Below are 27,101 nucleotides of genomic sequence, written 5' to 3' on the forward strand. Positions count from 1 at the left end.
AGCCTGGGGCAGCTCCGCTAAACACAAGGACAAACAGCAGCAGCAAGGAGCACGGCGCGGCCAGAAACCATCAGTGTGTTGTACAGCCCATACCCCTATAACATCAAAAATTGGGGTTCAGCCCCTACGCTGAACCCCTACGAGAGTCGGGGTTCAGCCCTTGGCACCTCTAGCAGCATTTTTTTTTTTTTTGCAGGACGTTTGGCCAAAGTACAAGCAGCGAGGAAAGCTCTGCGTTGCTGCCAGAATAACCTGGGTGGTGATGCCCATTTCTCCTCTCTAAGGTTGTCTAAAGGCAAAGGTCGACTCGGTCTTTATCATTGCAGCCCTAATTTAAGGAATATGCAAATGTTGGGTTTGTGCTTAACATAAACATATGTGGGGGGAAAAAAAAACCAAACCACACCAGTATATATATATATGCCCTCACCCCAATACATACATGTTTTCACTTAAATTCTTTCCTTATACTTAAATTCTGAGCAGGACAATCCTTTGAACCACAATTCTGATGTTCTCCAGCCCATTAGCAGTTGGGAATAATAAACAGGAGAAGATGAGCACAGGTAGCACCTTCAAATTTTATTTCCAGCACATGGGCTAGGAACTATCTGGGAGGTTTCAAATCCGCTCAGGCAATGTTTTCTGCTTGCAGAAAGTACCAAAGTCGTTTTGGTTTGCTGGAGTAGCATTTCTCACATACAGACAAGACAAACACCAAGTCACGACATAAGAAATACCGTGTCTCCTGCTAATACCTTTCTTGTACTAGGGATTTTTATTTATTTATATCATTTCTACAGTGGCACAGCTTCAGCAGTGGGTGGAGCTTAGAAAATTCAGGCGTTTTGCTCACCTCTTCACAGCTTGACCTTTCTAAGAGTTGCTGCAGCTTTAAATAATATGGATTTAAAGCCAAACTCATTAAAAAAAAAAAAAAAAATAGACCTTCAGGAAACAACCCACCAGCTGAAAATGGAGATGTTCATGCCTAAACCAGTCACCCCCAGCTCTTTTTATGACTAATGGCATCTTAAATTCACCTGATCCTGCATTAACATATCTCACAGGAGATGAATTGTGCTTCATCTCCAGTAGCTCCTGGACAGATTTCCATTATTTGGGACAGAGCTAAGGGCTCAGCTGTGCACAGAGAAAACCTTCAATGGTGCATGCGAAGATACACCTGTAAGCCTGAGAAAAAAGCACCTCTTCACCAAGTTAGCAACATAAACATGGGTTTTTGTGGATTCACTCCACTTCTGGTCTGTTTGGGTTTTGATGTCACCCTTTGCAGGGTCACTTTCTAAGGTGGCCTTTGATAGACAGCATATCTTCACGACCAAGGGCACAAGCTGGTGGAAACCAATTGAAGGTGTTTAGGGCAACCACCCAGCTGCGCACACAGGATCTGTGTGCCCTGGGAGAGGGCTACAGCATTTTCATTTTATTCTGCTGCTGCAAAATGGATTTACTGCAGAGAAGGGGTTAAAACCCCTAAAACATAGGAAATGCACTTGTTCAACCAACAAATTGTTGGCATTGGAGGATCATTGGACATACGAGGATCAGCTATGCACAGAAATGTCTTTTTCTCATCTTAGAAACAGCCAGGACATGTTTTTCTTGATTGAAGAAAAGCTGCCCCCATTCACCCAACTATGTATTTCCTAAAAAGGACTAACATTTTCTAGAAAAGGTTTAAAAGCCAACCAAGATGCCCCAAAACCAGAAACCATATTTTTCATCATTTCAGACAATAATACGCTTATTATTTTTTAAAGGCTGCTTTGTTTTGGCAAAAGCAACAGTGAACAAAGCAAGCCACGTGTTAAACATTTGCTGTCTTGGCAAAAAGTGACGATTTCCAGAAAAAGAAAACAGAATACAAAGGTAAATGGGTGATTTTGCTGAGAACTGAGCAGTAAAGAGAGCCTAAGGAAATACAAGATTCTGCACTTGAAATCTTCATTACTATGGGCAAAGCAGGATAACCTTGAGGGGCTATTTTGAAAAGAACATCTACGTAGAGGGGATCTCAGGAGGAGTTACACAGGAGCATCAAAATTCAGAAACATGGGTCTTGCTCACATCCAGTAGGAGCAGTTAATAAGCCTAACTACCTCCTCCTAAGTCTTGTAGAAGTGAAGGCACCTGGGCAGGAGTTCCACTTTTGGCATGGAGGTGATGACTACAGTTTGTTGGGAGCAATAGCATAATAAAACAATAGAAAATCCCATTAAATTCACTTCAGAAGGAGAAAACTTTCTAATTTGATTTCACTTGATCAAATAGAAAGGAGCTTTGCCTATTCTGTCTTTGGATGGATGTCCAATGTGTCCTGCTGAGTGTTACTCTCTCCACCTTTCCCACAGGACATTTACCCACTAAACATTTCATTTTTAAGTCATTGACACTTATAAAGGGGTGGAGGCTCCACTCCAAAACTTGTCACCAGCTCTAATATTGATCCTTAGGCCCACACAAGAAAAGAAAAATACCCATCCGTTATCAGACTTGGAGACAGAAACCAACTACCAGTGGTTTCCTTCTCACTGAAGAGATGAGTTGGTTCAGATGATGACCACAACCTTCTGGAGATTGCTGATGATTTCATTATCTGTTCTCTGTTTTAAGCTGATCTGAAGACCGTCCTTGTGATATTTTTCCCTGACTACCTGGTTGCCCATCTAGCAGCTATCTGCCTGCCAATGTACCAACAAACCAGACTGCGTGGTTGATTTGAGAGTCTCTTGTGCTCGACGCTGCTGCCTGGGCACCATCCAGTGAAAACCATGGAGACGGGTCCTCAGCGAAGCCCATGAGAAATCTCAGGGGCACAGTTTGATGTACGTAACAGTAGAACAGACCGAAAAGAGAGGGAACACCTTCTCCTGGAAGGCAACATTGAAGGTGAAGATGTGCTGCATGTTGTCAGCATTGTAGAAGGAGACTTCTTCCCCTTCGTAATCCAGGTACACCCTGACCTTATTGAGTTTCTGGCTGAGGCACAGCGGGGTACGTTGGGGTGAGGTAACTGCCCAGTAGCGACCTCCATTTTGCTGCACTGCCCAGATCCCTTCTTCGGGGGAAAACTGCGTCAGACCTTTCCTTCTGACAGACTCCTTGGCCACCCCGAAGGCCCAACCGTCCGAGGCCCCCACCTCCACTTCCCAGTAATGTCTTCCCGACTTGAAGCCTGTGGTAGCCAGCACCCGTGAGTTCGTGTCGAATCTCTTGGGGTTGTCGGGAAGCTCCTGTTTCCTACAGCCCATCCTCACGCTCTTGAGGTCTGCAGAGAGGATGAGGAGGTGGTTTGCCGAATCAGGGTCCAGGGTCAGGTCCTCTGTTGATGACAGCAGTGACAGTGATAGTAACTCAATAAGAATTTTTTGACAATTAAAAGTCCAAACTGGGGATGTTTTTATCAGTTGCTGAATCACATCCCAACCTCAATAACTGCTCCTTTTCAGCTCCCCGGACAGTCTGTGGTGAAGGAAAGCCAAGTTCAGACCCTGGCTTGGCTTTGAGGTTCTTGAGATGCCTCCTTTCACCATTGACTCTGCAGGAAGCCTAGAGGCTTGGGACTAATTTTAAGAGGAGTAATTTTAGATGTTAACAAATACGTTGCTTCCCTCTACCCACACACAGGGACAAGCTACATGTGGTTGGTGAGGAAGGTCCCAGTGAAAGATATGGGATGAGCATCTACCTCACCTTTTCACATCCTCACTAGGCATTAAGTCCCACCAGGTAAAGGTGAAGAACAACACAGCAAAGCAAACCATGGCAAATGAGGACCAAGGTCTGGTTCAGGATATCCTAGAGGGAGACCTACAACTGCATTGTAGTCTTTGGCTCTCTGATCAGCTCAGCAACGCCACCAGCCAGTACCCCCCACAAACACTGACCAGGGGGGACTCATCTGTGCTCCCACAGTGACACCCCAATTCCCTTCATGGAAGGGCAAAACTCATGCTGCTGCTGCTAAGAAATGGGGTAACAACAACAAAAGGACATTAGGAGCAAAGAACACAATAAAACAACATGCAAATGATTAGCAATTATGTACAGTAAAAATGGACCTTAGATCAGGACTTCTTTTCCAAAGAAATTGATATTTTTTTTCTTTTTGTTTCTGGCTCATCTAATGCACCACACACAAGATGGGGTATGCACACCTCTCAGATCATAAATTGCTGAGTATCTGTCCCCAAACTACCCCATGATGACAAGTCCTCATGGAAAGCCATGATCTAAGGTCAACTTTACACACCAGATCACATCTGGACAGCCCAAAAGAAACATGCATGTAGATGAAGTTTGATACTAACATCTTTTCCCCTTCCAAAATCAGGCTCAAAGGAAACAGCGAGCACGCTAGTGACCTCAAATTGTGGTTGTAGTCAGCAAAGTTGCCTTTGGGGGCATCTAAGATAGAATCTTAGAAGCTGAAACATGTTGAATGCTGCACCAGAGTTTATTCAGCTAAAGGTCTTTATGCTCTTTCAAAATCCATAGATTTAGACCTGAAAATTGCATATGAAGTCCAAAAAGACCCATGATGGGATTGAAAGCTTCATGGTGTTTCACAGGGGTCAGAAAAGTGATAGCAACCACAGGAAATGGTAAGTCCTTTTTTCCTTCAAAACTTAAGCACCAGGTTCCTCCCCAAAACTGGGTGATTGGCTTTAAAATAACTTCTCCTGCCTTTTGCACTATTATATCAGACCAAGAGGTAGGTGCTTTCAAGGTGTCTATTAGCAATAGTTAGGGGAAATGCACTGATGAGCAAATTTCCTTGATGCCAATCTTTTCTTTAAAAAGTGTTCTCCTTCCTTCCTTTTGCATCTCCAGCTGCTGGAGTGATTAGGACTTGGTTTAAGCTTCAACTCAGCTGCCAGGGGCTGTGACTGATGATTGGGTTGATTTAAAAAAAAAAGAATAATATGACTCCAGGAGCTCAGGTGTCATATTAAAAAAAAAAAAAAAAAAAGCATTCAAAGCTCTTGGAAAAGATGAACTAAGGCAGTCAGAGGAGTGGGATTCAACAACTGCTACAGGGTTTTGGCTGGTCTCTTCCTCACCCCTTGACCCCCCAGCTCTCTGCAGCATAAGCCTTGGCCCAATCTGCTTGCAGAGGGATTGCTGGTATAGTGCGCCAGCCAAGTTATACCTCTACACATGCACACGCACTACCACGGACATGCAGTGAGTGTCATTTTGCCATTCGGCTTTTAAATGGTGGTCATCAGCCTTTTTTGCCAACCCCTTAGCATTTTCCAGAGGTGTCTGGGGATGTTTGTGAGCAGTCTCGCCCCCCCTAAGCTGCATGGTCCTTGGAAAGGATCCAACCCATGGCTTGTCCTCCTCTGCTTTCCCCAAGGGGTTTGCAAACCCCACGCTGAAGACTACCATCTTGAAAGCAAGAATAAGCCGTCTCTTCTAAAAGAGGGCTTTGCTTTGCTGGGGTAGTTCTGGCTGGTCTGGGCATGGCTATGGAACCTTCACATCAAGGCAGCTGGAGGATGGGGGCAGATTTTAACAGCACCTGCCCATGCCTTGCACCCACTGCAGCGCAAGGTCAGAGGGATCAAGGTGGTGCCAGAACCACTGCAGAGCTCATCACTGTGGTTTCCCGGTTCACTGGCATTCCCCTGTCCTCACTGCCACCAATGAAGCAAAGGAGAGGCTTGTCCAGCATTGAAAAAGTCAATCTGGGCTGGTTTTGCAGGTTGCAAATTCATGACCTCTCATGTGAACTGCTCCTTTGCCAACCCTAGGAGAGCTGGTGAGCAAGTCTTCTCCAGCTTGGCATGATCTGAAAGCAACTGCCTGCCCACAGCCACAATTTCAACAACTTTCTGCAGAATTTAAGTCATCTGACTTTGCGCTGGAGTAGATTGTGGAGTGCTCACACCCTCCATCCCAAACCCCAGTGGAAATAGGAGCCTGATCACAGGCCACAGAGCAAATCCAGCAGACTTAAAGCAAGCTGTGGCGTGAAAGGGTACGAAACCATTTTGGGGTTCAAATATCTGTTCTTTCTGTTCCGCACTGTAGTTTTGTTAAGTGTAAACAGGCAGAAAGGACCTAGCTTAGCTGTCAGATCCCCGGCGTCAGCTAGAAAAATCGTCTTTTGACTCTCGAACTGAGCAGGCTGGATCTGGAAATCATCGAGAGAGAAGAAATTAAAAAAAAAAAAAATCTAGAGTGCCTTTTTTCTTTTTCCCCCTCTCTTTGGCTTTGCAAAACACAACCACAATTTAAAGTCTTTGCTCCAGGGCGCTATGTCTTAAATATATTCCTTTTACCTTTTTCACCTCTTCCCAGTTCATCTTGCAGGTTTTCTGAAAAGAAGAGACAAGCAAGTAAATGGCAACACCAAGAGAGCCAGAGGGAGCCACAAAATCTCCTTTATGGGGACCTTTACACCCACACCACATTGCCAAAGTGCCGTCTTTGCCAATGTGGGACTCGACAGGGAACAAGATCCGAGGATGGAGCAACGCCAGCTCCCACCAGCTTGTGCAATGGGGACAAGCAACAGGGGAAATTCCTGCTAAATATATTCTAATTTTTGTTGTTGCTGTTGTTTTTAAAAAAAGCTTCTGGACAAGAGAATTTGTTTAACCCTTATTTATCGTGCTTGCCATATTTTGTTCTCCTCGTTGCATTGTGAGTTTCAAACTTGTAGTACAATCTTTTAAGCCAATTATTGCTCCAGGGTGTAGTTTGCATTTAGGAATTTTTCTCTTCTAGGTCTGCTCTTTCTGGTGCTTGCTTCCTTTCCGAATCCCTCAGCACCATCTCGTGGCTTTGCTGCGTTGCTGCAAGGGGTTTGTTAAATGCAAAGCTTGGCTAGCCCGGCCTCAAACTATTCAAGATGTAAAAATCGCAGGGTTTATTGCGCTAAAATTGATGTGCCACGTTCAGGTTTTTCCCTCTTTAATAAATCCTGCAACTCCTTCGCTGGCAGGGTGAGTGTCCTTCTGTTCATGCACATCTCCAGAAGTCCTTTCCAACACAATTTATTCTTCTATTTTAGTACTGCTGGCCAGGCATGTGCTAAGGGACCTTGAGACATCTGCAGCATCCCCAGCACTCCTCATCCCTTTTCCCCGACACCTGGTAAAGGCCAGGCCTATTTTAAATGCCCTGGTTTCATTTCCATATACCTCTGAATTTCTTTAAGACTTTCTCAAGGACAACGGTCTTGAGGGAGAAATTGCAGATGTGCATTTTCATATCTGTGCATACTGGCACAGGCTTCTGGCACTTCACATCATCACTTCTGCAAAGAAAAAAGGTAAAAACAATAAGAAAATCATTGCTATTCCCCCCCTTTCCTTTTCATTTGTAGTTGGTAGTGTGCAATGCTCCCACCCCATCCCACCAGCAGTCTGTCCAAGTGCTCAACATCACATTGCGAGGATCACTCATGGATTTCAACCTGCCTGGGCTCAGGACACCAGGATTTACATGTCAACTTTGAAAACCCCCTTGGCTGGTTGTTGGAAAGGGTGTACTGGGTTACAACCACTCAGCTGCTCCTGCTGCAGCTTGAATTTCATTTTTGGAGCTTAAATGATGCCTAAACCATTGCCCTGGGTGAATTACATATCAGGCAAATAAGATAACTTGGGGTTTCTGGTCTCGCTTGACCTTTGAAGAAACCACCTGGTAGGAAAAGACTTGGTGATAATGCTAAGTTTTCCAAGAAGCTGGAAGAGACCCAGGGCTTGCTCTGAGTAGGGAGGCAAGCTCCGTCTACCCCAGTGCCTCCCTGGGCATCTGGGCTGCAAACACTGACCTTTGAACAGTGCTGGCGGGGGAAAAAAGTGTGAAGGAAGGGGAGAAGCAGCGCTCCATACCTGCTTATGATGTTCATAACATCCTAGAAAGGAAAAAGAGAGAACATGTGAAATCATTGTGCAATGTGTCCTATGTCTCCCCTGGCTCAGAGACCACAAGAGCAATTCCCCTTCATCAAACCCAACCACAATGTCCACCCCTTATGGCTGCGACAAGCAGGCATGGATTCATGCCTCAGATGTTTGCTTTCAGCTTTGGAAGGCCACAGTCCCACCAAATCCCACCGAACTATCTGCAGCAACTAAAGGCCCAGCTGCTTCTGGGGGGGACCAAGCCTTTCAAATGCTCCTATGCACAATACTCCAGGTTTATGCCCATAGAATCATGATGTGGTTTAGCTTGGAAGGTGCCTTTGGAGGTCTTTTATCCAACCCGTTGCTCAAAACATGCCAGCTTGCCCAGGGCCTTGCCCAGGTGAGCTGGGAGTATCTTCTAGGGTCGTGACTACCAAAACCTGTTTTCTATTCCATTATTTGACCATTTTTGTTGTGAACCCAGGTGTAGGCATCTGGGAGCCTTTGAGATGCTCTAAGGATCTCTCTTCTGATCTCCCACTGCTGAGAAGTCCTATCAAGCTGTCCCATGTGAAGTCTTGAGATACAGAAAGATACCTGCAAGTATCCACCTGCCTAAGAGCCAAAGGGACATCATCTGCCATAACTCAGCCACCTAGAAAGCTGGCATTAAACTTGCACATCTATGTCTCCATGATATCTGGGCTTCCACGGTCTAGTGACCACCAAGAAGAGTTTAGGGTACCTCCAGGGGGTGAGTCATCCAACCCTGGGATGGATATTCCGACAGTGGAAATTATTTGCCCTCAGGAAGGGTGGATTATGGAGGTAAATTATAGGTTAAAATACCCTCAATAGCTAGTTGCTACAAGGCAAAATTTCGCTGAGATGAAACGCACGCTCAGTCCAGCCCATGACACTGTTTGCCCTTTCTGATGCCTTTAAAATAATATAAAGAAGGGCATAAACCATGGCGAGCATGCTGGGCATGATTCAAACGCAATGCAAAGCCGTACCCATCTCCAAGGGAATAAGAAAGGACTCTGGAGCTGGCTAAGGATTTCCAACATGGCCTTTTAAGAAAAAATCACCTATTTTTACAGGATCATTTTTGCATGCAGTGGTGACAGCTGAACAAAGACCACATTAAATGAATTTTCCACCCATAGCCAAGTACTGAAACCATCTGCAAATATTTACGGTGCTTTCAACACTCCCTTGGAGGGAATTTAACTCCATCCAGATCTATGTGCATCAGAAGCACAATCTACTTAGTTTAATCAAAACATTGTCAATTAAAAGAAGGTCACCCATTAGCCTTTTGCCATTCGGTGGGGTACAGGACTGCTTGATTTTGGGATAGGCAGCTTGGGTTTGTTTTTCAAACTCCACTTCATCTGCAAAGGAGACTTTGGGTAACAGGGAGGGCTGGATTGGCTCCAGCTTCTTTCTTTGCAGTGCAATCAATACCTGGACTCCATCAGCTCTCTCCCTCATACTTTCCAGCTTGGTTAATAGCTCATTTTGACTTGAAAACCCAGCTCTGCTTTCGGGTCCCAGCCAACCTTCTGCAGCCAGAACTCCGCTGCGAAAACTGGCAAGGAGCCACATCTTGCTAAGCCCAGCTCCATGTGCTTCTATACTAAACTCCATTCCAAGCCCTCACCAATGCCTCTAAGCTGGAGGAGTGGACATCTGTGACTTGGCATGCCACAAACCTTCAGTGCTGCAAACCCATCAAGACCTGAATTTGCAAAAGGATTTCCTCCGTTTAGGGATCTAGCCAGTACCCCTGTGGTGGATCTTCATGCAAGGTCTAATTCAGCTCTGAACACATTGAAAAGGGAATTTATGGGTGCTAGAAAGGTCCAGACAAATTAACGGAAGAAAAATTTATCAGAGACTATTAATTATGAAGAGTACACCTCTGTTTCAGGATGTTCCTGAGCCAGAGATAGTTGCTGTGTGCTATTGCTGGTGTAGCAGAGCTCAGGACACTCAGACACTACCATGCACTATCTGCTCATTACAGGTGTTAAAAAAAAGAACAAAAAAAGACTTTTATCCTCAAAACACCTCTACAGGATCCAGAAACACAATAAAAAAGGATGAAGAAGGGACAAGACTGAGACCTGAAGGCTCCTTTCATCACAAACATCTCACCTTGAGGAACTCAAGCATGGGCTGCTGGATTTTCTCCTCCAGCTCCGTGATGAGCTTGTTGAGGAGTGTGATCTCCTTGGAGAGGTCAGTGATGTTCTCATTCTGCCTCTTGGCAATGTTCTTCTCCATCTTCTCCAGCTGCCCCAGGAGGATGTGCTCCTGGTCGTGCAGGAACTGCCGCAGCCTCTCGAACTCCAAGAGCAGCTTCTGCCGCTCATTCTCAATGGTTTTCTGGGAACAAAATGCAGCAGCAAGGGTTTTAAACTGGTGCAATGATTTTGGGGTGGAGAGGGGCCACCTGGTGAATTTGGAGCACCTGCCAGTGTCATTGCTGCTGCTTGCTGGCAAGACCGGGTGCCTTCATCTGGGGAGGGATGAGGAGATATTGCATCCAGCATGCCTGGACAAAGGCCTTGAAAAGCGGTGGGGATGGGAGAGCAAAGGCCATGGGCAGATGCTCCACAAACAGCCATTATCTTCATTGCAGCTGTGTCCCCACACCCTTTTCTGGAAGGAAGAGGCACCAAACCATGTCTGGGGCAGGTACCTCAGCTCCACAGCAGATCTCAGGTGGTTTTTCTTTCCTACACTGGACATGTAGGCTTCCTTTTTCTTCCTTGGGGTGATGGGGAGTTAGTCAGCACTCAATGAAGCAGAGGTGGGGATCGGTGGCCAAGAGGTTTCCCCAGTCCCTGTCACCATCTGCTGGTCCCACCACCCAAACTGGGAGAAGGGGTCGTGTAGGAAAATGCACTCAGAGCAGCATTTCTCCCTCCCTGGGGGCATCTATATGTTCAGATAAACCCCAGACCCTGCCTTGTTGTGATCTCCTGTTTATCAGCTCTGCCAATATTCCAGTTCCTACTTGGGTTGTCATCACAAGCAAACAGACAAGTCCCCCTTGAGACATAGCCCAGGGGCAAATGGGAACATTTTGCTCCAGGAAATGCACGCTTTGGTAGCATGGACAAGGTTGAACATGTTTTGGTTGCTTCACTCTACCCTGCCTTTCAGCACAGGTCCAACAGGTCCACCTGGCCCTCAAAAAATGGGCCTTCACGCTCTGCCTTTTGCGTCATGTATGAAACCATGGCTTTTGGCAGGCTGGTGCTATTTCAAGCCCTGCCAGCTGGAAAAAAAACCCAGCAAATTGTAGTAATAACCCTGTTGCACAGGGATGATAGAGCAGAAGCATGGGTTGAGGGTGGCCTGATGGTGTTTGTCCCAAGTAGGGGGGGACATGAGCCACTCAAAGCCACTTGTCTGGGGGGCCATGGTCCGGGAAGGGTGTTATTAGCAGGGGGAAGGATGTGCTGTCTTCTTCTGCCCCAAGGACAATGAGCTGAGGAAGAGGAGGAAGAGGGAGGAAAGGTAGAGGAGAGTCCTACAGCCAGCCTAGCTCTCAGTGATGCTCCAGCACCCATCCCCTTGGCCTGCTAAGACAGTGGCTGATGTATTACCAATCCTGGTGGTGAAGGAAGGAGAAAAACATCCATTTGCCTTCTTCAGGCACTGACAGAGCAGTGGTAAGGAGGAGAGGGGGCGGCTTGGTGGGTCCTAGCCCCCTCCACGCATCCCAACCTGGATCCTTGTCCCCACTACCCCAGAGCACTGCATTGCGGACACGCACCAACAGCTCCTGGGTTTTCTTATCATCATTCACTTTAAACTCCAGCAGCTCTTGCCTCTCCTTTTTCAGGAAATCCAAACGTCCCTGGATTTTCTCCTAGGAACAAAGAAAGAAGATATTACTGTTTTTTCTTTCTTTCTTTTGCTGCATCTGGTTTCCTTTTCTGCATTATTCTGCCTGCACACAGCTTGTTCTTTGCAGCCATGCAAAGACAAGCAGGATTGCAAGGAAGACACAGGGACACTCTCACCGGGTGAGCAATCTGGCTCAGCTCTGCCCACATTCACCCGGACACCCACGTTTGCAACTCCCAAGGACTGCCACAAACTCACGCGCATGCAGCGAACACAAAGAAAGGAGGCAGAGGATGCCAGGGGAGGGTGCATGCACTGTTTTCATCAGCTGCTGCTACCACCTCCCCCACTTTTGCTCTTGGCACAAGCAAAACTCAGCCTGGCTTTAATCAACTTAGATTCATCTTTGGATGCTCGCCCAGACCTATAACAGATGTGGGTGTTTGCTCCGTCAGCTATTACCCTACCGATAAGGTGGGTGCCCACAGGTAGCATTTGCAGCGTGATGCTCGCGTGGCTCAAGCCCAGGGCTTTTGCAAGTGCTTGCATGGGAGAAACTCTGTCTCACAGCCGTCTGGCTGCCCTATGTTTAATCCCACGCTCTCCCCAGCTGCAGAGATTATGTGAATGCATGAGAGGGTTTTGCATATCTGGAGAGGAGACAGGTTTTCCAGGTCTTTGGAAGGCTACAAAGCAGCAGCCGGCTCTTTGCAGGGTGGCTGAGCATGGGAAAGCCAGGTGACCGCGCGGGGACTCGAGCGAGCACAAGCACACAGTGCAACGCATACTGCCATGAGGCAGAAGGACCTGGGGGGGTCTTCCTCAGGGCATGCGGACAGACAGACATGTACCTTGTACTCCTCAGATGCCTCATCGACGGGTACCACAGCATGCGGACGGTGCTCCCGGGACCTGTCACACACCACACAGATGGTTCTCCGGTCGTCCTTGCAGTAGAGTTTCAGGGCTTCCCTGTGCTTCGTGCAGAGCCCGTCCTCCTCGGCACCCTTGGCCCCGCGAAGGGTGAACTGGCTGATGATCTCGGACATGTTTGCCAGCTGCCGATTGGGTCTGAAGCTCTTCTGCTGGAAGACCTCTCGGCACTGTGGGCAGGGGAAGTCCATCTCTAGGTCCTTCCAGCTTTTGATGATGCATGCCCGGCAGAAGTTGTGCCCACACTCAATGGACACTGGATCTTTGAAGAACTCCAGGCAAACAGAGCAAGTGGCTTCATCCTGGAGATTGCCAGGCAGAAACACCGCCGCCATGGCCTCTCTCCTGCGGGCAAGGACTGATTTCACTGGGGCTGGATGCAGAACATGAATGCTTGGCATCCAGCCCCGAGTGGGCGTTCCTCTTCCAGGAACAAGCCCGCTGCCCGAGGTCACTCCTGCAGTGTCTGGTTTCTTTAAACTGGTAATGAAGACCTCAGCATTAGGAGACAACACATAGGTGAAGGAAAAAGAAAGCAAGGTACATCCCTGCCCTTTGCTCCCCCCCGAATACTAGGCTCCCTATCTTTTTTTTCTTTTTTTCTTTTTTTTTTTTGTAGGAGGGAGGTGGGAAAAGGGAAATCATTTGGGATATGGCCACCAATTCTGGGTCTCGTTGCTTTTTGGCTGACCTGGTGCTAAATGCAAGATCTGAATCCTGAGGCTTGTGTTTAGCAGCTGCTCTAGGCTCTGATCCAGGTAATCATCTGAGCTCTCATTAAAGACCCATTTCTCCCTTGATGTTTCAGCCTGGGACTCAGATGACTTGGTTGAGCTCCAGGGCTCAACAGGGACCATAAAAAGCAACAGGAGAAAGGGAATACACAAGGATGCAAAGTCCATATCTAGATCTGGGGGTGAGTTTCCCAAATCCATAAAGATTAAGCTCTGGACTGGGGTCCTGCATCTCAAAAAAATACTTTTTGTCTTCCAGACACATTGTGTGCAGCTTTGGAAGTCTTGCATTAAATGGGAATGATAATTAACATATGAGAACCTTCCTTGGCTGTGGTTTATCTATAGCATGGTCATGTCCACATCAGCAGCTCACCAAAGCTCTTGTTATGGAGAACAGAGATAAAAGTGAATGACAGTCATCTAGTTACTGGTGTGTGTGTGTCACATTACCATCAACAGAGAAATGCAGGCAGTTCTGGAGAATTATAATCTTCTCCTACTGAGGACTTGAAAACAAATCAAGTGATCCTATCCATAAATGCTGGTTTCAAAGTCAGCCCAGTTGATCTGACACATCCAGGTTGAGATCTTTCCCTTGGAGACATCTGGAGCTAAGGGGAGACAAACCCCAACTCCAGAGGTTGTGCTGGAGGAGTTACATTAGCAAAACTAGTCTTGGTGTCCTGATGCCAGGGGTTTGCAAAGGGTTTCTGATTTGTATTACAGGTTGCATTCATCCTGATACCTTTGCAGTTGGGGAAAAAACACTGAGGGGGGTATCCATCCTCCACTTGAACCTCTTTTGTAACTTTAAAACTTTTCTGGCATTCACATTTTCTAGCATCTGCTAAACAGGAGCATCAGACTTCAGGCATGCATATACTGCTAACCCAAACTCACTCATTTGGGACTAGAAATGAGCTTTTTTGTGTCAGTTTAAAGGCAATTCTGGACTTGGAAAGGAATCCCTCATCTTCTCACAGGACAATAAAATCTAAATACCGGTGCTTGCTATGACCCACGTTAGTTTGTGATCAGAAATAAGACAGAACAAATGACTCAGGCGAGTAGCAGAATATATATATATTTATATGTATATATTCACACAGAGACTCATATATAGAGAGGGCCATATATATGTGCACGCATATATCCCTTTATATGCAATTATACCCATTTATATGTACACAGTTCCCTATGGAAGAGGAATTTTTCTGCAGACAACCATTTCCAGCTCTGTGCATATTTATCTACCTACCCCTTCTCATATAAATTGATATATATTTGTAGACACATGCACATCACTCCCTGTGGAAGGGAAGTTGCTTTCTCTTCCACCTTCCATTTCTCTTGATCTGCAAATAAACACAAACTATATACTTTTTCCCATGTCACGCATACATTTTTGATTACATATCTGCAGAGAGAAAGGAAGAGGTAGTGGTCTATGAGCTGGAGAGAAATCCATATGCTATCCAGCGATGCATAAATAGCAAAGAAAAAAAAAGAGCAAGACACCTCAACAGAAGCAATGGGCAGCCCCGTGGGAAAAACAGAAGGAGAATAAGGTGGGTATAGGGAAAAAAAAGGACAGACAACCTCTGGACAGACAGACAAGTGCATCCCACTGCCCTCCCTATTCCCCAGCTGACCCTGCATACCTCGGAGCGGAGGCGTATGAAAGGGGCATCCTCCCGAATCGCCCAACCTTTTGCATTGGGAGGGTGCTAGTGGGGGGCAGGTGGGGGGTGAGCCTGGTGGTTGAGTGGTCCCAGTAGGAAGCAGCCCGCGGAAGTCGTTCCACCATGCTCTGACGAAGGAAACCAGCCCGAGCCCTGGATGCCTCTGACATTTTGGCGCTGCTCAATCTCCTGCTCCTTCCCAGCCCTTGGTTGCCCCATTTGTCCCCTCTGTCACCCCCCCACCCCCCCCATCTCACTTACCATTCCTTCCCCTCCCCCATTGCATCTATCCTGGGCACCCACCGATCTCTCTTCCCTACTCCTCCTCCTCCTCCCCAGCTGCTCCAGCTCTGCTCTCCTCCTCTGTGCCAAAGCTCTTTTCCCTGCCCGGAGCCAGGATCACATTTCTAGCACCTCCCTCCACCTGTCTCCAAGCCCAGACCTTCTCCACAGGGTCTCTGCAGCCCTTTAACCCTTTCCAATGCCCCATCCCTCCTTCCAGAGGAGCAGGGGTGCTCAGGAAGGAATGAAGCTTTTCATCCCTCCTCCAAAGCCATCAATGAATGATTTATCTCCCAGCTCATATTTGGGGCAGCAACATGCAAAGAAGGGCAGAAACATCTCCTGCAGGACATCTCCCACCTACCATGGGTGACTTGTTTAGTTAAGGAGAGGTTGGGATATCCAAAACAGTGAGGAGGAGGGAAAACAAAAGGAAAACGCAAGCTAATAACATGGTTTCTTGCAGGACTGGCTTTTGGTACCAAACCATCCTGGGGCTGATCATCCTTTGGAGTTTTGTCCTATGTTAGGTGAGTCCAAGCACATTCAAGCTCTCATGCCTGTACTTCCAGGTAGGACATGGGTGAGCAATCACTGTCCTGCACTGGCTTTCCCCCTGCTTACCCCAAAACTGGACTCTGCTACAGGACCGGATGGAAGAGATTCAGGGTCAGTCCCAAGGCTGGAAGGGGTCTCCTCCAAACTTCCCATTCCAGAAACAAGTTGGAAGTTGAACCTGGCTCCAGAAGACACCCACATTCGCACAAGGAAGAAGCCCCCACAGCCACCTAGGAATCTCTGCAGCCATCAGTTTATCTGCAAAACAAACTCTTCAGAGGGTAATAATCAAAAGGAACATCCCTCTGCTCCCCAGTGCAGTAGACAGGATTTTTTTATCTTCATTAAAAAAAACATGATCTGTCATTCAGCTAAATAACTTCTTGCAGCACTGAATTTCTTAGCTACAAATGCCTCAGACAAAATAAACCCTCTTTTCCCTTTCCCCCCTCTCCCTTGTGCTGCAATAAGACAGAAAAAGTCCAAAACACCCATTTTCCTAGACCAGAGAGTAACAGCAGAATCTCCACCTCCACATGATTCCCACGCTTTATGTTCACAGTTTCTTCTCCCACCACAGACGTTTTGCCCTCATAGATATGGGTGAGGCTAAAAAAAGCTCATTTATTTTAAAACTGCCTATAATGCATTGCCCTCTCCTCTTCAGGGCCTTTGGGCTGCAGGCAGCAACTACAGGTGTCCTGAACTGATCAAGCTGTTCCTTTAGATTTCATCTGAAGTCAACAGCAGGAGTTTGGTACCTCCTGAAGGGCCATTGATTACATTAGATGGATGTACATCCAATGGATTACATTGTCTACATTAGATGGATGACTCAACTTCTGTTGACTAGTAAGGGAATTTTAGGTTAGCACAGATGAAATAAATAACTAATATCTATTAGATATACATGTCCTTTAATTTCTCTTTGCTTCCAGTGGCTCCCTGATGCTCTCCTTTGCAACCCTTGGTGAAAAGTTCCCAACAAAGAAGTTCCCAGCCTTGCACTGTAGAAAAAAATGGCATGCAACCAGGGGAAAGCACCTTGGCTTGCCCTTGGGGTTTTAGTAGCAGGATTATGTTCAGGGCCACAAGCTGCTTCCAGACCACCAGGAATGCTGAGTCTGAAGAACTGTTAATAGGAGAGTCTGTCTGGAGCAGGAAAACATTCACACGAGCCAAATTCAGCTGCCAGTTATAAGCCTGCAAGTTTATTGCTAGAGCTGAAACAAAATAAGGCCAGATGCACAGGGGAGCCCTGCAGACAGAGCGGGTCCAACCATCCTAATTTGGTTGGTGATAATCATTCAGGATTAAATTGAGGACTCCTAGCATTGAAATGGCTGGACCACATCAGTAGCCCTGATCCTGTCTCCACTGCAGTCTAGTCTGTGGGGTCCTCATCCCACTCTTCATTGCAGAGGTCCGTCTCGCAGCAGGAATACCGGGATGTCAGGCGGGACTCTGCATCGGATGCCCGTTCTCGGCCACAGTTCATTGCAGAGGTGCAGCCTTGCTGGTAATAGAGGGTCACCTTCCCTACAGAGGTGGTGGGCAGAGAGGGACCATGGTTAGAAGCAAGCAGTATTAACTAATAAAAATCAGCAGTGGGCTTTGGAGTGACCAGATGAGAAACTAGCCCCTTAAATAGCGCACCCAAATGAAGTCAGACCTTGCTTGTTTTAATTAGGAGAAAGAGCTAAGTGAGGCATGTGCACACACAGAAAAAACCCACATGGCTTCTTCAGGACACAGCCTCTTCTTTGCCTAAAAGGGACTTTTTTTAACCATACATAGGGCAAACTCAATTGAGAGAAGGAATTTGGCCCCTTGTCTTAGCCCTTTCCCACATCAGGTTCATCATTGCATCCTCATTCATTCTGCAAATCAATTTGGTTTTCCAAAGACAAGGACAACCCACACTGAACCAAAGGAAACAAATGGCTTTGACACCCCCACACTACGTACCCAGGGAGGTTTTAATGATGGCACATTTCTCCCTTCGCTCACAAGTGGTTTCATTTTCTCCCTGGAAACATCCAATGAAGGGAATCTTGTACTTGCAGACTTTGCATTGAAGAGCCTCAACTGCAGCAGACAGAGAAGAGGCAATGAACCTGGGGCTCCGTTCTGCAGAGCCGTGGGGAGTTTTGCTTCAAACACCCCTACGATAAGGTGGGGGTGACCCCAGAGAAGATGTAGAGCCCACCAGGGAAAGGACCAAGTGTCACCTTCACTAACAGACCTGGTAATGAGAGCCCTCATCCGTAGAGGAGAGGCAAGTGATGCCTACAGACACTTAACCCTTCTTGGCAGAGCTTTGCAGACAGACATGGCCTTGGGTAAACAAACCACACTATGGACCCACAGAGAATAAATGTGGATGTGGGCTCTGGGGTGGGGTTCATCCAGCTGAAATGGGGTTCATCTACAGCAAGACCATCACAACAGCTCTCTGGGGAAGAGCAGGTGCACATCTAGCCCAGGATCCAGCAACCTACAGCTGAAGCTCCTGGCCCAGAGGAGGTCTCTTTGGATTTAATAGCTCCTCTGGGAAGTGAGTGGAGAGAAAGTAATTTTCATTCAAGCAGTGATGAAAACAGTTGCGGAGATTTCTCTCCACTGACTGTAGACTCGGAGCAGATGACACACAGCTCACACAGTGACAACCTTGCAGACATCAAGAGCTTGGCAAGACCCATCCAACCACCATCAGATATTCCCTTGCCCTTTATTAAATCCCATTTAACTGTGACCCTCCACTTACCAACTCCAATGCACAAGACAAGGGTCAGCCCCATGAAGAGCACCTTCATCTTGGGAAAGGGGACAGATCCTGACCTCCCAGCTGTACCTCAGCCCAGCACAGGGTTACCTATGAACGAGAATGGCTCAGGCAGTTTATTAATCCCTGTAAGGAGTTTCCTCAGTGATCAGCCTTCTATAGCAGGTGGAAAACCAATCAGGCAAAAACCTCATAGTATGGATGTTTGTGATGTCCCTTTTGGGGCAAAACAAGTAGAGAAACTTGAAGCACATTATTAGAAAAACCTCAAGCACCTTAAAAAGCTGAAATACAGGCAATTCCACCTTTTTGCTCTATTAATTTTATTAGCCATGCTTTTAAGGCAGAAATCTCCCAAGTGAATTAAATGATATTATGAGAAAAAACCCCACATTTCTTTATTTCTTAACATGCTTCCACCTCTTGCTTAGACGTAGCACCGGCAAATGTCTGTACCCAGAAACAGGCAGGTTTGGGAAAGGGAAAAAAATTTGAGCGCCCAACGTGGGGCTCGAACCCACGACCCTGAGATTAAGAGTCTCATGCTCTACCGACTGAGCTAGCCGGGCTGCAAAAATCTTTTATTTCCACTATTTTTTCTGGCTGAAAGTGTAAATTCGGTGCTGATTTAGTAAAGTGCCCCATTTCAGAAGTATAAAAATAGGGGTATTCAAATAAGTGGAAGCTCTTCCCTGGGAGATTTTAAGAGGGTGTGTTGGGATGGTGCCAGCGGGCACAAAATGCAGAAAGAAGACACAGAAAAGTCCCAAAGCAAAACCCCAAGAGAGGGTCCCTTACCAGACTCTGCTTTCCCCTCCAAGGTCCGAGCATCCACCGTCCCCATGTCCCCACTGCCTTTATTCCTCTCCTGCGCTTGGGCTGACCCAGGGCCTGAACGACCTCAGAGCCAACGGGGGATATTGTTTTGCGGGAACAATGCTTCTGCTCGCACCTGGGCAAACACAGCTCCTCACTGAGCCCGGACAGACCTTCCAGGACATGGAGTCATTCATTACATTGGTGAGTCTACAGGCTGTCAGGTCCTTTAATCTCCCTTTGTGCAGAGAAACAAAGTTGGGAGCTGGGGGTGAAGTCAACCCAGGGTTAACTCTACAGGAAAGACCCAAAGAGGGTCTTTATAGACCTCTGAGTAAGCCTATAGCCCTCCTCTGCTTGTGAAGGAGCACCTTCACAAGTACCCTTTTGAGACTAGCTAATTGGGGTTTTCCTCCACAAAGAGCACCAATAACAGGGGTAGAAGGACCTGCCTCATCTCATTTGGGGGTCCTGCCAAAAAGAAAACCCTCCCTACACTCTTCTCTACCCATCTCCCTCTTCAGCTTCACGTTTAATCACACTGATTTATCCCACTGGGTGCAGTTTTTCATGGATCAGAGAAGAGACTGAAAAAAAACCAAGGGCTGGGAAACATTCACCTGATCCTGGAGCCCATTTCTCCTAAGCTTGCAAGTAGGACTTTGCATAAGAGAAAGAAGTTTCAGCACTTCCCATTCTCTCCTTTCCTTGCCTATATTTTTCTGGTTTTAATTTTCTTATCCAGCCTTTCCTCAGCTGAGCTACTCCATGCATGGGACCTGGAATAGCTAAAACATGCTCTTCTCACACCCCTTCTAGCCAAAGGCTCCTGTGGACCAGGATTGTTGGCTTCCTTTAAAACACAGATGGGTGGCAGAGCTGCATGAACTGCTCCATTACTCCATATGGAGCAAACAAGCTTGTGCCATGGCCTTGATGGGACATGGGTAGCTGAAAGCCAGTTGACAACTCCTGTGGGTGGATGCTTGCTTAATGCAACAAGAAGTGCTCCAAGAACCAACACAACTCATGGACAACAGGTGCTTGAGAAATATGGCTCATAACAGAGCCTGGAGGCTGGTGTCCACAGTCAGATCTCTTTTCTGGAGGGTTTAAGCTGCACGGTTACGGCCTTAAGTAATGACATGTTTAATTAGGACATGATTCTAAGAAACCTGCCTACCTGCTCTAAGTTATTTCCAAGTCCTTTGGCTTCACCTGTACCAATCCCAACACAATGTTTATGCAGCTGTTCTTGTGCTGACAGCACAAATACATGATACCTGCATTTTCTCAAGCATGAAGCCAAGCTCAACTCCTCCAGGCAGCCAGAACCAAAGAAAAGTGGATGAAGTTCCCAGAACGTTGGGTCCTTGCATGAGTTCAGTACTCCTCCTGGTCCAGACAACTCAGGAGAGAAGTATTCTGTAATACTTTCCTACTGTGAAGCTCAACTTGGTCTCGTCTCTGCTGTACAGCACTGTTCACCCTGCTCTTACATGTGATGCATCCTCTGCTGCTGAGCAAAAGGCTTATATCTAAACCAGAAGGGATGCTCTCAATCTATGGCATTAAATATAAGAAAATAGGGTATTAAATATTGTGGGGGTTCTGTGCTAAGAAGCATTGTGCTGTAAACTGAACAATGTGGATTTCCTGGGATTTATCAGGTACTTTGAGAACATTTGGTACAGCAGGTAACACCTTGTTGTTCACCTGGGGTTGGATTTGCTCCTATTTATTACCTAGTTCCAGTCTGGAGAGGTTTACATGGCTCAAAGACTGCATAAAGCAATAATAACTAACAACGTTAGGGCTTGATATAACAGCAAGTAGGAATCACTCTACAATACTGGAGGTGGAAGGAAAATTTAAAACAGAGACAAATGATGGCAAGGTTGAGAAAGACGGCAGATAGAAGGCATTTTTCATCTTTTCAGAGGAAGGGAAAGCCACCCTGACTCCCATATGATACTGGATTTGTGGGGAGATGCAGCTCCTTCCCCTCCCTTTCCCATGACACCTCCCAGCGTTGGTGCTCCGGCCCGCGTGAAACCGCCCCAAAATTTTTGGTAGGAGTGAGGCTGAGGAAAAGCGGAACGCCCAACGTGGGGCTCGAACCCACGACCCTGAGATTAAGAGTCTCATGCTCTACCGACTGAGCTAGCCGGGCCCTGGTGAATTAAAGGATGGTGCAACTTCTGAGCATCAGCGCAGATGCAGGCAGTGCGGTAGGCGGGGGGGACCTGGGGGGTTCGTCTCAGGAGAGAGGCTACAGCCGGGAAAGCTCCAGACTGGCAGATTTGTTTTATTGCTTCTGCTGTGGCTGCTGGAATGCCAAGTCCCCTTTGGTCTGCATCCAACCAGACCCTGCACCCACACCCGGCAGCGCTCGGCCGCCGAACAACGGGGGGGGGGGGGCTCGGGATACTCCGCGTCGCTCAGCTAGTTGGGGTAAACAAATAAAAAACACCATAAAAATCACTTTTCCCTGACCGGGAATCGAACCCGGGCCGCGGCGGTGAGAGCGCCGAATCCTAACCACTAGACCACCAGGGAGCTGTAAGAGATGGGTTTTTCCTCCCGGATATAACGGCAGGTATGGGGGGCACAAAAGTTTCAAGTTGCATTTGATGTACAGGAGGGTCTCTGCCTGTTTTCCTCCTCCTTCCTTTAGCAGCTAAATGGTAAAATCCTCCCAGGCCAACACATCCTTGGATTTTTCTCCTGCTGCCATCCAGCGGTGGGCCCTTCTCAGTGGATTCTCCAACACCTGGGAGTCCAGAATTTACCCCAGAAAGGTCTTGCCACCAAATGCCTTTTTTCCCCCCCTCCTCCTGGGGACACCCTATCCTCAAACACGTGGGGTTTCTGTCTGGTCCTATCAGAAGCGTAAGGTTTTCCCAACTTTCCAGTTGCTGGATTCATCTCCGTGCATTCAACTGGATGGAAAACACCCCAGAAGCCACAAGTTCCTCCACTTCTTGGGTGTGATATAAGGGTGAAAGAGAGCAGATTACTGGCAACTCAGTAGCTCTATAAAAAAATAGAGAGAGCTGTGGATGAAGATGTTGCTGCAAGGGGATCAGTCTGATCCTTGGGATTCAGGTCATTTACTGCTTTTTCCCGATTTTTAGGCATCTTTCCCATGTTTGATTACAGTTCAGTCATTACACAGAACTCTTCCTCCAACTACTGCACATGGACCTCCAAATTTTACAGGGAAATCTCCTTTTTCAAAGAGATTCACTTCAACTCCTAACATGCCACACTACAGGTAACATTATATTGGCACATATCTGCAATTGGAATAGAAATAAGACTGGAAGAGGATGAAAACAGTTCAGCAGAAAAAGTGCTGCAGTTTCCCCTGCCAGGCTCTTTATATCTGACTTTCTGGAAGAATGGAAATATGAACAGCAAAGAGCTTTAACAAAAGCCACATGGCGATGTAGGTCAGCAGAGATGCAGCAAGGAGGGAAAAGCCCAGATTTAATGACAGTGGGTTGTGCTCCAGAGAGTTAATTGAATGTGGAGCTGAGATTTTGGCTGCTGTTCTAGGTCATGTCCCAAGAACAAATAATTCCATCCAGAAGCAGGAATGCATGACTGCAAAGTCTCATCCTCCACACAGTCTTATTTTTTTTAACCTATTCGTGGGATGAATTAATGCAAAATGTGTCAGGGGGAAGGGAACAAATTTGTTGCTTGGTTTTGAGCACAGCAGAATCATCTCTTTGGGTACAATATCCAGGAATGGAGCTGAGCCATGAGACAAGCATGGGAGGAAATTCAACCTGGACAAGAGAGAAGCTGGATGGGAGAGTAAAGATGCAAAAGGAAGAGCTGAGAAATATTTAAGTAATATTTAAGTCAGAGAAATAGCAGCATCCCAGGAACAAAACCAATGTCATGCAGAGACAGCACATTCATCATTATGCAGCAGAAAAAAACCTACACCCTTGGCATATAACCCCCAATGCTGGATAATTCCCACCCTGGGCTCTCTAGTCATGGTCTGTCCCATGGTACCTGAATGAGGGCAGCAGGGAAGTCTGGGGGCAGGAGGTAAGGTTGAAAGCAAGCTGGGAATACAGCCTATGGGGTGGATCAGCAGTGTCCACAGCCATACAGGAACACTCCTCCAAAGCAGCTTACAAAAAAAGTGAATGTTTCAGGACTGAGCTTAAATAGAGCCCCTGGGGCATGAGCAGGGGGTGGGGATGTGGGGGCTTGGGGGTGTCCCAGGTGGGGATTTTCAGGGCCACTAATGCTCATTAGTACCTTCAGCTGGGCATCTGGTCTTTCCACATTAGGAAGAAGGGCTGATGGTCCCCAAGGGCACAGCAGCATCCCTCTGTGTCAGGTCAGGACATTACAATACAGTCTTCTTTCCGTGTATCATGGCAGATGATGGAAAAAGATGAGATCTGATGAAGCAGCAGGATGTAAATGCAAATTCTTCCTCTCTATTCATGTGAAAAAGAAAATGCCCAAAATTATGGATGTAAAAGAAGTGCTGTGACAAAGAAGTCACCCCACGCCCTCCACTGATCTCAGGTTCAACACCAACCCGAACTCAGCACGACATTCAATCTCAAAGAGCATATGGATGTCCTTTATAAGCACATTGCAGACAGGGGTGGAACAGAGTAGAGGACAGGAAAAAAAACCCCAAACCTGTGTTTCTGCCTGGTTTCGAACCAGGGACCTTTCGCGTGTTAGGCGAACGTGATAACCACTACACTACAGAAACCTGGAAAAGGTCCTCCTGGGGGCCCTATTTCTGGAAATGCAGAATGAAAAGGTGGTTTCACTGAGTTCTCCCCATTCCCAGGGATGCTCCCCACATCCGTTTGCCCTTTTTTTCCTTCTTCTCACTCTTCTGTTTTCCCCCTCATCTTCCGGGAACAACAAACACAAACACTTCTCCCTTCCCCCTTGGCCAACACCCGTACGGGCCGGCCAGCCTTCTTCATGAGCTCCTGAGGGTGCTCAAAGCAAGGCACACAACCAAGGGAAAACCAACACGTGCTGCTTCTGACAGACTGAGGGAATTCCCCGCTTCAAGATCATTTTGAAGGGACGAAACGCACCGTGAAGACGCCTTCCACAGGGATACTCCAAAAAGGACCAGGAGTCCCCAGACATTGCTTTGCAAGGGGCAGGGCCAAGGTCCCTTCTCCAGTTGGCCAAACCGGAGCTAAATGACACGCGGGTGTCATCGTCCTCGCACACAACGACCCAACTCCTTTGAGAGTTGTAAGACAGGGAGGGAAAAAACATAAAAAGTGCTGTGCTGTTTCTGCCTGGTTTCGAACCAGGGACCTTTCGCGTGTGAGGCGAACGTGATAACCACTACACTACAGAAACGGGGTGAAGTGGGGGTTTTGTGCCCTATCCGGAATGGGGTGGACCCCCTTTCCCCCGCTGGCTGCTCCCCAGCACCCCAAGCCCCTCTGGGAAATGCACTCCTCTCCCATGTTGCTCCCCTCAGCCCAGACCCCAAAACCGCTTCGGTTTAGACCGTTTGCTCTGCCTGTTGCTCTCCACTTTGCGGAGCATCACCCCAAAGCACGGAGCTGCCCCGCTGCCCGCAAGGGTGTCGCACGCTCGGTCCCACGTTTGCCTCACACGCAATAGGTCCTTGGCTCCAAACCGGGCAGAAACAGCCTCATCTTTTTCCTGGAAAACACTCAAAACCCCCGAGCCCCTTGCTTCTGCTGCCCCATCCAGAGACAACACGTTGGTGCCTTGATCAGGCGTTTCACCTGATGTGGTCTTGGGCTGGGTTTCTCCACAAGAAGGCCCAAGAGAAAGAGACGGGGTTGGTTCTGTTGCTGAATATTACTGCCCCTTTTTGCAAGAACCAACGCACTTATACGCATATTATACACACAGATATATTTAAAGTTGTGCGTATAGGTGTGCATCGTGATATAGAAAATTCAGGTTTTGAGAGCAGGGGCGTCCCTTGTTGCCTTTAGTTTTCCAGGCGTGCTGCTCTGGGTTTGGAAGCGGTGTGTTGCTGCAGGGTGTGAAGGAGTGAAAAACGAAGGAGATGCTTTAAAAGCACCCCAAAAGGCCCCCCAAACCTGTGTTTCTGCCTGGTTTCGAACCAGGGACCTTTCGCGTGTTAGGCGAACATGATAACCACTACACTACAGAAACACGTTGTATAATACTGGGGGTGACCCACTCCTGACAGGAGTGACCTAGTTCTCCTCCTCCACCTTTTCCCAGCTCCTTTTCTACTGAAATTCCGTTGAAATTTGCTGTTAGCATTAGAAGATGGACATATTTTTAGCTGTCAACATTTAGGAGTATGAGGAAGAAGAGACTTTATTTGGGATATGGCTCAACACCGACTTGGACAGAAGTCCTGTGGAACCCCTGAGGTGGAAAAATAATGGTTTTGAAATAATTTGCTCTTTTTCTGCCAAAGAATTTTCCCTGACCGGGAATCGAACCCGGGCCACGGCGGTGAAAGCGCCGGATCCTAGCCACTAGACCACCAGGGAGAGCTGCTTTAAAGGCAAACAAATGTTTTTCATTAATTTATTTATTTTTTTAAATAAATTTTGTTATTTTTAATTCATTTCGCTATTTTTTGATTAATTCTGTGGCCAGAGCAATGCAGCTTCTGTAGGACTGATGGGAAGCGGCAACTTCGGGCGGCTACGTGTTCAAAGATAAACGATGAGATTAGTAAAAGTTAGGCAGCTATCAGCTCCCTGGTGGTCTAGTGGCTAGGATTCGGCGCTTTCACCGCCGCGGCCCGGGTTCGATTCCCGGTCAGGGAAAAGCGATTTAATCTTTTCTAAATTTAAGCTGGATTTATAAATTCCTTCCCACCTCTGCTGGATTTCAGCCTTTCTGTAGAAAACAACACGTAATACCAAATTCATAGAAGATTAAAGCAGCCGAACTGTTTCTACAAGAATAATATTCCTATGGTGTGGTGGGACTGAATTTATGAGAGCGTTTACTCTGCTCCCCTTCCCCATGTCGGGGGACTGTTGGGGAACACAGACGCTTTAACGGATTCCTGCACATTCCTACCCAAAAAGGACATTTGTCCCCAGCGTAGGGGACAGGAGCAGCGATACCTCCACGACGGGATGAGGCTCCAGGCTGCGCTGAACCCACCGCCCCACTTGTCACCGTGTCCCAAAGGAAAATATTAATGCATAGACTAAAATAAATCCCCTTCTGCAACTTGTGCCATCCGTGCAGATTTTTGCAAGTGCTGCCATTCCAGGGTTTGGAGGAATATTGATCCACAACATTCATGATAAAGAGGAAAAAGGGATGTGTCTCTGCCCGATTTCGAACCGGGGACCTTTCACGTGTGAGGCGAACGTGATAACTACTACACTACAGAAACCCACCATGGTTCCATTAAAGGCTCCCCCTGCCCTCACCTGTATCCCCATCCTTAACCCCACCTTGGTACCAAAACTCTCGTGGAAAAAAATAAAGCCTTTCCACGGAATTCACACGAATTTCCACCTTCCTGCTGCTGTCGCTATTATTTATCCAAGCAGGAAGC

At 47.2% G+C, this 27,101-nt stretch overlaps 2 protein-coding genes and 9 non-coding genes across 11 annotated transcripts in view; 2 read left to right on the plus strand and 9 right to left on the minus strand.

Moving 5' to 3' along the window:
• ZNF473 (zinc finger protein 473) overlaps positions 1 to 27,101 on the plus strand; it is a 157,479-nt gene that overhangs the window by 33,213 nt on the left and 97,165 nt on the right. The gene's annotated exons all lie outside the window — the stretch shown is intronic.
• Positions 2,832 to 15,233, minus strand: LOC104832886 (tripartite motif-containing protein 7-like). The gene is made up of 8 exons (XM_010569288.1): positions 15,088 to 15,233; positions 12,608 to 13,034; positions 11,683 to 11,778; positions 10,053 to 10,283; positions 7,875 to 7,897; positions 7,179 to 7,294; positions 6,315 to 6,350; positions 2,832 to 3,346 (listed from the first exon to the last, which is right to left on the minus strand). The coding sequence occupies exons 1-8, from the start codon at positions 15,231 to 15,233 to the stop codon at positions 2,832 to 2,834; spliced, it is 1,590 nt and encodes a 529-aa protein (XP_010567590.1).
• On the minus strand, positions 19,230 to 19,302 carry TRNAK-CUU. Its single transcript has one exon. It is a non-coding gene; the product is annotated as a tRNA-Lys (tRNA).
• Positions 21,650 to 21,722, minus strand: TRNAK-CUU. The gene has a single exon. It is a non-coding gene; the product is annotated as a tRNA-Lys (tRNA).
• Positions 22,037 to 22,108, minus strand: TRNAE-CUC. Its single transcript has one exon. It is a non-coding gene; the product is annotated as a tRNA-Glu (tRNA).
• On the minus strand, positions 24,233 to 24,305 carry TRNAV-AAC. The gene has a single exon. It is a non-coding gene; the product is annotated as a tRNA-Val (tRNA).
• On the minus strand, positions 24,850 to 24,922 carry TRNAV-CAC. The gene has a single exon. It is a non-coding gene; the product is annotated as a tRNA-Val (tRNA).
• TRNAV-AAC lies at positions 25,648 to 25,720 on the minus strand. Its single transcript has one exon. It is a non-coding gene; the product is annotated as a tRNA-Val (tRNA).
• Positions 25,999 to 26,070, minus strand: TRNAE-UUC. The gene has a single exon. It is a non-coding gene; the product is annotated as a tRNA-Glu (tRNA).
• TRNAE-UUC lies at positions 26,281 to 26,352 on the plus strand. The gene has a single exon. It is a non-coding gene; the product is annotated as a tRNA-Glu (tRNA).
• On the minus strand, positions 26,864 to 26,936 carry TRNAV-CAC. The gene has a single exon. It is a non-coding gene; the product is annotated as a tRNA-Val (tRNA).

This window comes from Haliaeetus leucocephalus, unplaced genomic scaffold (genome assembly GCF_000737465.1).
Source record: "Haliaeetus leucocephalus isolate CR32 unplaced genomic scaffold, Haliaeetus_leucocephalus-4.0 Scaffold267, whole genome shotgun sequence".
Lineage (NCBI taxonomy): Eukaryota > Metazoa > Chordata > Aves > Accipitriformes > Accipitridae > Haliaeetus > Haliaeetus leucocephalus.

Bases quoted from the DNA above. Each gene is read 5' to 3' on its own strand.
- LOC104832886 (XM_010569288.1), bottom strand. From the start codon at position 15,233: ATGGTGGAACGACTTCCGCGGGCTGCTTCCTACTGGGACCACTCAACC. The intron at 13,035-15,087 runs GTATGCAGGGTC...CCTTGCCCGCAG, and splicing joins TCATACGCCTCCGCTCCGAG to GAGAGAGGCCATGGCGGCGG. The intron at 11,779-12,607 runs GTACATGTCTGT...CTTTGTTCCTAG, and splicing joins AGGCATCTGAGGAGTACAAG to GAGAAAATCCAGGGACGTTT.